The sequence below is a fragment of the Thunnus thynnus genome, chromosome 11 (assembly GCF_963924715.1).
Source record: "Thunnus thynnus chromosome 11, fThuThy2.1, whole genome shotgun sequence".
NCBI classification, from domain to species: Eukaryota; Metazoa; Chordata; class Actinopteri; order Scombriformes; family Scombridae; genus Thunnus; species Thunnus thynnus.
The window spans coordinates 6,667,061-6,679,831 of record NC_089527.1 but is presented as its reverse complement, the minus strand read 5'-3'; the positions used below and the strand labels follow the sequence as shown (position 1 = coordinate 6,679,831).

Here is a 12,771-nt window from a genome sequence, read left to right as displayed (position 1 = left end):
TTCCTAATTTGATCTATAATTTGATCTATAATGCACTATAAAGACAATACAGTTTGTTATTTAAACATTCGATGGATCCAAACCTCTTGTAAAAGATAAATAAGAGTCATGTATCACTGATCAAAATTTGCCATTTGTTCTCTTTTATTACAATCATTGGGGTGAAATGGAGACACACATACAGGAGCTTTGCATAGAGTGGAATTCTGAAAACTGGAGCCGGGTCCTGTCAGAAATGTACTAGGAAAGATGAGAGGTGCAACTGTCTTCATCTGGATGTGAAGCAAGTAATCAATCTTATCAGTCTTCTGCAGCAGAAAAAGCCTCGTTATGGAAAATTGACAGAGTGATGTATATCCTAAACGTGAAGCGCTGTTGCCCATGCCACAAATCTGCCTCTCAAGCAAACATGAAGTGATGTTCTGTAAGGATTTGGCAAAAGCCAGAAGTGGGATGTGTTTGTTAGACTGAAACTAAGAGCAGGCCTAATGGTTGACTTTGCAAGCCCCAAACCTTTGGTACATTCGGTGCAAAATATATATTTATACACACAACAGGACAGACATACATATACAGTTATATACAAAGAGACAAACAGGACCACACAAGGTACACCTACATGTGCTCTCACTTTTTCACAAAATCAAAACAGCCCTATTGATTCATCACCGACTCACGAGCAATGAACCATAACCACCGACCTATTACTAAGATAGGCAGACACGCACATGTGAAAGTAACAACACTTTTGAAACATGCTGCCGAGATACTCGCCATAATTACACTGTCATAGAGAAAACAAGCTATTGCATTCACACACATTGTCCATTCCCAGAGCTAAATCTAAGTGACTGAAGCACCTATTTCATACACCTTGTTCCCATGAGCTTAACACTCGAGGTATGACAGTGCCAGGCAAGCATAAGGCCGCATGCCTCAAGTGAGCACCACAACCAACGTGACACAACTTCACCAGCTCCCTCACCCCTTTTCTGAATGGATAACATTATCCTCATGCAAAAAAAGCTAGTAAGGACAGTGTGTTGCACTATTTCAGCATGCAATATCGAGCTATAACACAACGCCATCTAGGGGTTTTTGCCCCAGCACAGCTCACAGAGCCGACCGAGAAGATCCCGCATGCATTATTTGGGCTTGGGGGGGAGAAGGGGGGGGGCGGGGGCTGGGATATGAAAGTCTGCCTCCACATCTTGCAGTTTTGCATTACATGTGGGGCTCTCTAGCATTATTCCAGCCCCTGTGGTCTAGCTCCAACAGGACTCTGTACAGTAGGTGTAATCGTGCATGCACCCCATAGAAAATGAGTATGTGTGTGTGTTGTTGTGTGTGTGTTTTTGTGTGCATGTTAGAAAGTGTGTGAGACAGAGTGAAAGGGTCCTTTGGGTTTTTGGGCTGTGCACTTAAGAGAGTCAGTTTTTATCACATGCTTTCAAGACAAAAGTATTGTCTGGCATGGACTTGTATGCCAACAGTTCGAAAGTACAATACTCATACAGCCCTAAAGGCCGCTGCCTGTTCCTGACGACACCATCACACCTGGTCAGGCCGTTCAGTAAAGACCAAATCTCTGGCTCTTTGCTCTGCATGGCCATGATAGCACACCTTACCGCCCCCTTGTGTTGATGTTTGTTTTGGTAATTTAAATAAAAAGGTACCCTGTGGAGTCTTTGTCCTCTAGTAGCACGATGATGCAGTTTTGTTTTTTGTTTTTTTTATGAGCAGGTGACCTGACACACATTCTTTCCAATGATTTCACATTATTCCAGTGATCTGCAGGTGGCGGTAACGCACCTGTAAATGCAGCAACGCCTCAACAAAGGCAGGGAAGAAGAAGACTGCAAATATGTAAACAATGCAGGATTTAAACTGCTTTGCAAATGTCTTATTTGGGAAGGAAACTGATGTGTAAGACCTGAAGGATAAACACAATGAGTTTTTGTGAGTAACACTGGATGTAAACATAACTTTTGCTTACAAGAAAACTCCACAGGGCACCTTTAAAAACAGAATGAGTAGGATTCGTCGGTTGTGGTTTGTAAACACAATATTCAAAGTTGGCCCCTTCGTCCTGGCTCAACGACACCAGAAGCGCTACGTTGCAGTGCTATGTCGCTATGTTTTTATAGAGTCCCGCCCTCACACCCTACACGCTGCTATTGGCTGGGGGCTACACACCCACTGCCCAAAGGCTGACGCCAAGAAACGTCCCGAACACAGCAAAATAAGAAAATACAGGCAGAGGGCAGGGTCTCTGCACATACAGACACCACCACACACTTCTAGTGGGTCATAAATGATGATTGAGATGGATTACTTTTGTATGAGTCTATACATTGTTGTTGTTTTTTTAGGGAAATCCTACTCATTCTGCCTTTAAGCAGCTAAAGTTTCTTTAATTTGTGAGACACATGGAGATGGTCACATTTTTACAAGGAAATAAAACAGCTTCCCTTATGAAATTTCACTTTAAGTTCAGGAAAACCCAAGAGGCACTAAAAACAATCCCACCACTGCACCCTGACACTATAGACTAGTGTCTTTCAGCTAACGAGGCCTAAACCGGCGCCACGCCTGCTCGTTCCTCAAGCAACTGCATCGCATTTAATTTCCTTTCCTCGAGCTTTCGGCTTCCTCCTCTTCAGCCTGTGTTGAGATTTCCCTCAGGGGCCGAACAGAGTTGCTTGAGGTTCATACATTCAGTCACTGATTTGGTACATTCATCACTTTCATTGGGTGGGAGGCGATAACATCAGTGAGAAGGACCTGGTGTGTCGTTACTTCTGAGCGGGCGTCATCTGTCTGTGTGAGGAAAGTGCATCTATTGCTCGTGATAAATGTGTGTGGAACAGTTTGAAAGACAGGAACCCTGCGTTTCTATGTCAGTACAGTTAATGTATCTGTATACCGGAGTGAGTGCACCTGTTACACTGTAAGAAAGTGCACCTCTAGCATCAAGGCTAATGCTGTCACACTGTATGCATGTGATACTGGCTGTCCATGTTTTGAGTGTATGCAGAAACTGCATTTCTCAGATGTGTCTTTATCTTTCCTGCCCATCTAGGAGCTCTGATGTCGCAGTTTTGAAGGTAACAGTCCTGACCAGATCCTGCTAACATGATCACGATGGGTCATTGACATTGTCCATAAATACGTCACTGGTGACTCTTTGTCTGGCTTATTCAGGAATCAAAATGGTGAAAAGAAGTGTATTTTCAGTCTTAAAGCAACTGATTTGTGTGGGTTTATCTGTGTTTATGTGTGTGTTTGTGCACACCAGTGTATCCCCCACTATCAGAGAGGCATGGAGGACTAGCCAGGATCGTCTAAAATGTCACGTTTTTCCATTCTGATAAAAAATCTCAAGGGGGGAAACACTGGTTTGCACCATCGAAAAAAAAAACAAGATGTTACATGTATGTTTATGTGTGTGTTTTGTGCAAAGGTGATGAGTGTGTGTGTGTGTTATAATTTATAACGCTGCAGCCCCAGTGCAGAAAGGACACAGTTTAGAGGTCCAGAGAGGGAGAAGGGAGTGTAGTGGTTTTTGAGCAGCTGTCTCTGAGGTGCAGGTTGGAAGAGGAGGAGGAGGAGGAGGAGGAGGAGGTGGAGGAGGAGGAGGAGGAGGGGAGGTGCTAGAAATCCCGTAACCAAGGCCATTAACTGAAGAGATAAAGCACACATGTGGTTCGATGAATAAAGGTTACCATGAAAACAACTTGTACTGTACAGCTTTTCAAACCATTTCCGATTCTCCGCCTTTCTTCCAGCAGGTGTTCGCTTGATCGAGCTCTGTCAGAAATGTGAGAGAAAGGCAGAGAATCGGAACGAAACCGGCATGCTGAGTGACAAAAAACCAGTCGGGAATAAACAGCAGAATTATCCACGGGTGGGAGGGGGGAAGGGGTTAGTTGCCTTTTGAGGATTTTAGTTTTATATTCCATGTCTTTCCTAAGTGAGAAAAGTGGATTTCCAGATTGTTCTCTCCCCCGAGTTAAATCTGGGTGTCATCTGGGTGAGGTTACTCCAAACCGAACGTGCTCGTTTCCTCTACAGCAGTGACCAGCTTCTCGTAGAGCATGGAGAAGGACGGGTAGGGCGGGAGGTCCAGACGATTAAAGCAAGTGTGAGCCCTGTGGAGAAACACAAACACACACACACAGACAAACCATGATTATCAAATTGTCTCGATGTCTCATCTGTGAGAGTTCAGTGTTAATATAATAAAAATAACACATGAGAGATTTTATGTTTTCCCTCAATATAAACTTGCATGGCTTTTGTTATACATGATATAATAGTTAATGTCCCATTAAATACAGGCGACAGTAAGAAAACATGTCAAAGAAACATGGTGGGACCTTTGAATTAATATGTAGGATCTCCTGAAACATCAAAATTATATTTTCAACAAGTGTCATAAATAAGGTAAATTATTATCTATTTATTTATACTGTAAAGATTATTTGCAAAATGTGACTAATATGCTGCCTATTAAAAAAAAGCCTCATTCAGGTCTTTAAAGTCCAATAAACATAAACTAGCTGATATGCAAAATAAAGTCCCTATTTATCATTTGGAAACAATTAAAGCCAATTAAACCTTTTACAGTGTTTATATTACTAATGAAACAAATACACAAAATACAAAAAAATCTTTTAATTGGGAGATAATTCCAGAAAAGATTGTCATATTTTAAAATATTTAATATCATATATTTGTTGTTTTTTTGTTGGCCTATAATAAACAGGAAACTGTAGGCAAATGTAGGCAAAATCCAAAACAAACAAGCAAAAAGATATAATATAAAAACACACAGTGATCCTACCTGGGTAAGGAGGTGATTTTTCCCCACTTCTCCACACAGAATCTGCGGGGTCCATTACTGCCCCGTAGAGAAGCAAAACCCTCGTAGGGAATACTGGAGGTGCCTGTCACAAACTGGAGAGAGAGAGAGAGGAGGCCACAAAAGTAATGAAGATTACATAACCAGCACCCTAAAATATTGTGATCAGAGCCTTGAAAACCGTCTGACTTATATGAATGGGAACACTTAATTTAGCATTTTACAAGCAGTATGTAAAAATGGTTTATAACACACTATAAAGTAGTTTTATGCAGATATTAAGTGTTTATGTGTTATGTAACTGGATGCTGGTGTATAAACAGATAATGATGGCAATATAGTAAAACACATTTTTAATAATATAAAATATGTCTTCATAGGAGAAGTTATAATCACATGTCCAAACATCCATATATCTGCTATATTACTATATTATACTACATTATAGTATGTTATGAGCCATTCATTGAATGTTTATATACTGCTCACAAACGCTAACTTACAATAAAGTGTTGCAAACGGATGTAAATGATTAATTTTAGTTTTGTATGTTTAATCTGAGTTTCAACAAGTTGTGCTGCTGAAACTCAGAATCTCATTTTACAACTTCACAAAAAAACTGAAAATCAGATAAATGTGGATTAAATAGAGATCAAAGTACCATCTTCCAATCTGAAGCTAAACCAAAAACTCAACCATCATCATACGACTTTTTTTCACAATGAAGCTCACAATCTGAGATGTGCAGTACGCTCCTACTCTGCAGTGCCTGCAGGGCACCGTGCCGCCACACGGAGGCGGCCTGTGCGCATCATGCGGTCACCCACGTGCCTGCCTTACCTGCAGCAGTCTCAGCCTCTGCTCGTTGTTGAACCTCTCCACAGCTGCCCAGAACCAGCGGATCACTATGTGGTTGTCATGGTAACCTGAGGAAGAGATAGATGATAATGATGATGGCGCATGAGTCAGATGAATAACAAATAAGGCCTCAGTCCCCTGTTCCTCGGGCCGCTCCTCCACCTCCCCGTCCCACTATTCCTCCATGTGATTTTTGAATGGGTTCTGCTGGTTAATGTTTAATGTTCGTCTGAGTCGATTCTATTAAAAGAGCCTCACACTGAGTCATAGCCGACTGTCAGTTTGAGTTCTCTTGCCTCTCTGCTGCTGGCCGCTTTTCAACTGTATTGGCCAGACCCTTAAAAAGCCTTTTAATGTGATCTCTTATAAATGGTTTGGACACTGGCCTTTGCATCCTTTTGCTGTATAACATCGGTTCTAAGAGCAAAAAGGGGAATCATTTATTTTGACTATAACTCCATCCGTAAGTAACACAGTGACAGAATATATGACACAGGTTTCATACACTTTCTGTAATAAAACATCTAAAAGCAAAAATCTTATTAGATGGGGGTCAGTTTAGGGGTCACTGCTGATACAATATGCATTACACTAATTAAATAGCAATTGTTATAAAAACTAGGATTACTCTGTATACTCTGTAGATCATGATGAATTGTTCCTGTCTTGTTATGCAACTCTGCAACATCAGCAGACTCATCAGCGAAGGTTAAAGGAATTTCAACATTAATATTGTAAAGAGGAAGATGTAGAAATCAAAATTCGTAGGAGACAGGATGCGACGTGTCATCCAGGGGTCAGTTTTGCAAGTTGGCTCCTCAACAGGAGAACTGAAAACGGTCCTGACGTTATCGATGAAGTCTGTACTTGACAGATTGAGAGAAGAAGTGAAACGCCCACCTATACTGTATAAAAACTCCTCCAGGAGCCTTTTTCTTTCTTAACCTCATCCTGTGTGTTGCACTGTGAAACGCTCCTTCTTACACAAGATAATATATTCTGTTTAATGTTGATACTTCGGCTCCGGTCTCTATTGTTTAATGGTCGTTATGAAGAAATTCTTTTAACTCCCAAAAGTTTAAACTGAATTATTTCTCAAAGTTAAGAATCACTATTTACTGTAAAACATGTAGTTAAAACAATAACAGCAATAATTAAAGGCGGTGATACATTGTCTGATTTTAAGATTATTTAGTAGTTCAGTAGTTACGGGTTTGTTTATGGTCGTGTTGTGTGTCCAGGTCTGAAAGTGTTTATAGTTGTTCCAAACGGCTACACTCAAAGACGGAGTGAAAAGCTGTTTATCATCAGGGAGGTGGGGACGTAATATTGTTTAAATGCTGGGAAAACGTCACTGATGTTCACATGAAAAGTGACAGAAATAGTTTTCTCAAGAGTGAAAAAAGAGAGCTGGAGAGAGAAGTGAAAACCCTGCCTCCATCCTCACCTCCTCACAGCTGGCCGATCACACTGATTGTCGGTTTCGGGAAGTTACAGAACATCAGAAAAGGGGGATAGAGAGGGAGGGTGTTTCCTCGGTGTATGAAATCAGTGGAGTGCCTCTGTGTCTGTCTCTATACTGTCAGCTGTTTAATGAAAAACTATCTTAAAAAACATAAAAACTAGTTTTGTTCTATTTATACAGACACAAAGTCAGTAACGGATGAAATGAATCATTTAAGATTCATTTTGTGTCACATGTCAGTAAATACTGAAATTTACTGTATTCACAACTGAATGGACATTGACTGGCTGTCTTCATGGAGCTGGAAAGCAACACAATCACATCCAGTGGACATCAAGGGTTACACTTATTACGTTTAAAGTGGCTATAATCAATATATTTATAATAACAAGTGATGAACCTACAGAGGATTATCAGAGACTCTGCAGCTCCTCTCGGCTTTACGGAGCTTTATAGTTAGTTTCAGCTCATTGTTTATCTGTCCGGCTGCAACTTTACTGTTCTGGTTCACTCTCAGCGCTCTCATAGCGTCATTTTCAGCCGCAGCAGGCAGCTGTTTTCAGAGAAAAAGCTCTAAAAAGCCGCTGTACACTACCAAACGGCAAACAGACACAGCTAGTTGAGGATTTAGCAGCTAAAAGAGAAAAAACAGAGCTAAAAGAAAGTGACTATTGGACCTCACCAGGTGGACAGAATCATGACTCCAAATACATGATGATGTTGCTCAATAACTGTGGAAGTTCAACATTATCAACTTAAAAGGTGATGACATGTCAGTGTTGTATTGACAACTTGTTTTCCGCTGCTCCAAAGTAGCAAAAAAAAATCAGTTAATGCAGGTTGAAGTATCTGGTGTTGCTGTCAGTGTGCCACCAACACTTTAATCTAGGTTTCTTCTCTGTTGCCTCATCGCTTCCCTCCAGCTTTACATACCTCCTCTGTACTCCGTGTTGTTCCTCCAGTCTGCCAGGTCGATCTCTGCGGTGCCAGCAATCACCAGCTCCAGCTCCCTGGCATCAAACACTGACACCAGGCGCACATCCACCACCTAACACACACACACACACACACACATGGATGAACACATGGATAAACATATGGCACGGCTTATTCATTTATCACAGTCCTCCCACGTACATCAGATTGTTTGAGGAGCATCGAGAGAAGACAGTTACAGCAGATTCTTATTGTGGAGATAAACAGCGGCACAGATGGCGGGATAAACATCATGGTGGGAGAAGTTTCACTCAGTTTGTTTACAGTTTGCAAACTGAAGTCAGTAAACTCATATGGACGAATATTATGTTCTAATGTAGCCCACAAAACCTGGTAACCTGCCAGATTAGGGATTTTAGCGGAGGTGTTGTTTGTACTTGTTATGACAACACAAGCAGATTATGACATTGGTATAGTTTTATATATAAAGCCGTTCTGGGCAAACATCCATCATATCTTTATTAACTTATTTCACGCCTTCAAATCATTATCTCAGATCACAAGACATGAATCTGCCCTAAATCTGTCCCTGATGTACAGACAGAGATGTGAAAGAAAGACGTTTTACTAACTTTCTAAATATATTTGTCAGAATTTGTAATAGTATGTGCATATATATATATATATATATATTTATAGTAGTAGTAATGTAATGTATAGTAGTACATGTATATGTCCATACTTGTATGTGAATGCTCATGTTTGTTTATTATTATTATTTATTATTATTATTTAGTTCTATTTCTTTATTTTTATTATCTTTTTCTAATCTTGTCACAGGCCCAACCTTGTTCAGAGTAGGAACCTTTTTTTTCTAAATATATGTGTCAGAATACCTCATATGTCCTTGTATGTGTTTGCTTGTTTGTTTGCTTGTTTGTCATTATTTATTTATTGAGTTCCATTTATTTATTTTTCTAATCTTATATAACTACGGGAAAATGAAATAATCTCATGTCTGCCCACCCTGCAGCCAGAAGAAAAAACAACCAATAAAAATTTGGGAACAAAAAGAAAAAGTTAAACTGATCTCTGTGAATTTAAGGCTCCTCTAAATTCTGTGGTGAACGACTCCTTTATTGTCTCTTTTAGTTTATTTTAGTCTTCATATTATTTGTTTTTGTCATTTTCTCTGCTCGTAGCTTATTTTGTTTAACGTTGTCACCTGGTTCCAGTATTGTTTTATTTATGTGGGACTCACCTGGTTAAATAAACGTTAAATAAACAAAAATAAATAAAAGTTAGCGGAGATCAACAATATTCGCACAGTCTCTTGTGTGAAGTTTGTTGTCACAAAGGTTTAATTGTCATTATTCAGATTATTATTCACACTTCAGGTTTTTTCTTAAACATCACCATTTTTTTTTTCCTCATATATTTTATTAACTCTAAAAATTCTTCAAACAAAAAGACAATTAATTATTATAACTACATTTCTGAACACATTTAGAACTTAATCTGCTTTTACTTTATTTTAATGTATTATTTTATTGTATTTCTTCTTCTACTTATTGTCCTTGTTCTTGTCCTTTCTATTTATCTTTCACAAGATTTGATGATCATTTGTAATTTCCAATGTTTAACTTTTGGATTTGATTGTGTTGAAATGGAATTTGTTTTTAAAACATCTGATCCAACAAAATCTAAACATGCTGTTAGTTATGTAAGTTTGTTCTGTACCTTCATTAGAATAATAACACACACACACCCTCCGACTGACATCTGGCGTCTGACGTTTGCAGTGGTGGATGACGATGCGTTCAGTGTCACAATACATTTCAAACACAAAGACTAAAAATAGCTTTGATCAAAGCTAAAAGAGCAAATGACAAAAGCCGTATTAACTCTTCACCAGACGTCTGATCTTTGTGCTTATAACCATAGAAATATAAAGGTGAAGTTAAACTGATGCAATATAATATAAAATATAATAAAGTAACACTCAAAAATAGAAACTTCTCAGCACCTGATGCACTGACGTGATGTGGTGGCATCACTGGTGCTGATCAACAACCCCGTCATACAGAAAATCTGACTTTTTTCATAATTAACATCACTAACAACATCTTTTAAACACTGATATCATGTGCTGTACCTCATAAAAGCCTCGGACCAGGCTCTCTGTCTGCTGGGCCACTCCTCTCTCTATACGCCACTTGACCATACGCTCGATGTACTCCTTCTTGTTCTTCTCTGACACGGGGATACCAGCCCCGCCTGGCTTCAGCTCTCTCTCTGTGATCTGCAGAGTCACACGCAGACATGCAAACTCACATTTTAACCACCAGATTCATCTTTCACAAAATGACTTTTTTTTAAATTCTGTGACCTGCGTTTACCTGTCCAAAGACCTCCTCGTTGACAGTGAAGGTGAGGTCCAGCATGTCTTCGATGTCGTTGTCCTTCATCCACTGCAGGCTCTGGTGGAACTCCTCATCGAGGAACTCCAGGTCGCTCAGGTCACACGGGCTGCGTGATCGCAGGAAGAGGTTACAAAGAGGTCACAGAGGGGTCAACAAGGTATTGATGGGTTGCCCTTCTCATAAACTATGTCTGATTGTAAGAAGGGAGGTTAAAGGTTAATTAACTGACGTATAACAGCATCAGACAGCTCTGCCATAAGTGCAAGTAAAATATAACACACAGCACAATGCAAGGCGAGGAAATATGTTTACTTAAATTTATTACATAGCAGGACAAACCCCCTGAGATGTACCGTTGTCTTATTACTTCTTTTCTTTCATGTTTATGTTTATTTACACTCATACACATAAACATGTCTGGCTTATAAAAACATTATCTTATTATTATTGGAACTACCACCATCATTATTGTTACTATTATTAATATAACACTTATTATTACTATATATTAGCTTTTATTTCCCTTATGCTGTCTGTTCTGTTTTTAGTATTTTGCTTATTTTGAGTATATAGTTTGTGTCATTCTTGTCTTTTCTCAGTCCTCGTATATTGCATCACTGTCTACGTTTGTCTTTAAGTCTTTAAGGTTCTGTAGTTTTGCACCAATAAAAAATAAATAAAGGTAGAAGACAAAACACACTTACAGGATACAATTTTTAATACTAAATGCATTTTATTAAAAGGTAATAATCTTAATATCTTGTTCTTAACTTTGACCTACAGTATAATATCCCCATTATTCCCCTAAATGTCTCTTTAACCCTTTGAATTCCAGGCTGCTTTTTTCCAGTTTTCACTGCCTTTATATTTAACCTTATGATACTACATGGATGGCATGTATTAGTATTTCTAGTATGTTGGTGGAGCTTTACAAGTGCTGTAGAGAAAAAAAAATCTTACACAACTTGAAATTATTCAGATTTTTTTTGCCACAGTACATAAAGCTGTATATGAATAGACAGAGGAGAGCGTCAGTGCATTCTGGGCTTTGATAATATCAATGAATGTACTGATAAAGATAATTTGTCAGGAAGTCGACACTCCTTGTATTTTTCTTTTCTATGTGGCTTGAATGTATTTTGATATTTTCCCACCACCTGTCATGCATTGAGTGATGTGAACAGGAAGTTTAATGTTGTCTTGGAGACAGTGAGTTAGCTGTTTGTAGATGTTTTTGAAAATCTTATATTTCTTTACATTTTGGTGAATTTGCATCATGAAAGATATGGATGGATGGATTATTTTCATCATCAATTAATCTGCCAATTATTTTCTCCATGATTCATTTATCCATAAAATGTCAGAAAACAGTGAAAAATGCACATTATAATGTCTCAGAGCCCAATGTGACGTCTTCAAATGTCTTATTTTGTCTGATCAACAGTCCAAAACCCAAAGATATGCAGTTTACTATCCTGTATGACACATAAAAGTGTCAAATCATCACATTTGAGAGGCTGAAACCAGCAAATGTTTGGAATTTTTCCTTTAAAAAAATGACTAAAATGATTATTTGAATATCAAAATAGTTGCTGTTTAATTTTCTGTCAATCAACTAATTGATTAATTGACTAATGGTTGCAGCTCTACACCGCATGTCTTGTGCATCATCATTTTATATTCAGCATGATATATACACGATTTTTTATTAGTCTTTAAAATAAAGTTCTCTGTGTTTGATAAATGGTTGTTTGAATGAGCCAAGAAAGAATCCTTGTCAAAGAGGTTCAGAACCTTTTAAGCTGCATAAACATCTGTCCTCAGTGCAGACATTTGGCAGGGTTTTAAGTTGTTTGGACAAAGCTATTAATAAGGGTGCTGCTCCTGATATGAAACCAAGCCAGCTGCTGGCTGAGAGGATGTAACTGAAACACTCATATTCACAGCAAGGTCTCATAGAGTTAGTGAGGGGGATCTGATGTTAAGTGCTGGTGCCCTGCAGGCTGACTTGAGATGAGAAACAGCAGGTGGAGGGACTCACATGCGAAGAAGTCCCTTATAGAAGGGTCGGGTAAAGAAGGCATCCAGCAGGTACTGATGAACTAGAGCCAGCCCCAGGATACGCCCACTGAAGCGAAACCTAGACACAACACAGAAAAATGCAGGTGAATACAGTCATCTGAGTCAGAAGTGGATTGAATAGTACAGTACCTTCAAATAATTAC

The 12,771-nt window shown here is 39.0% G+C and overlaps 1 protein-coding gene across 2 annotated transcripts in view; it reads right to left on the bottom strand.

Annotated features, from left to right (window-relative positions):
- Positions 1 to 113: 113 nt before the first annotated feature.
- hecw2a (HECT, C2 and WW domain containing E3 ubiquitin protein ligase 2a) overlaps positions 114 to 12,771 on the bottom strand; it is a 55,099-nt gene continuing 42,441 nt past the window's right edge. For both annotated transcript variants that reach the window (XM_067602941.1, XM_067602942.1), the window contains 7 exons: positions 12,588 to 12,686; positions 10,523 to 10,652; positions 10,279 to 10,425; positions 8,121 to 8,235; positions 5,705 to 5,790; positions 4,847 to 4,959; positions 114 to 4,151 (listed from right to left, as the gene is read on the bottom strand). In XM_067602941.1, the coding sequence (XP_067459042.1) occupies positions 4,040 to 4,151; positions 4,847 to 4,959; positions 5,705 to 5,790; positions 8,121 to 8,235; positions 10,279 to 10,425; positions 10,523 to 10,652; positions 12,588 to 12,686 (802 nt within the window). In that variant the 3' untranslated portion in view covers positions 114 to 4,039. The remainder of the gene's footprint in view (positions 4,152 to 4,846; positions 4,960 to 5,704; positions 5,791 to 8,120; positions 8,236 to 10,278; positions 10,426 to 10,522; positions 10,653 to 12,587; positions 12,687 to 12,771) is intronic.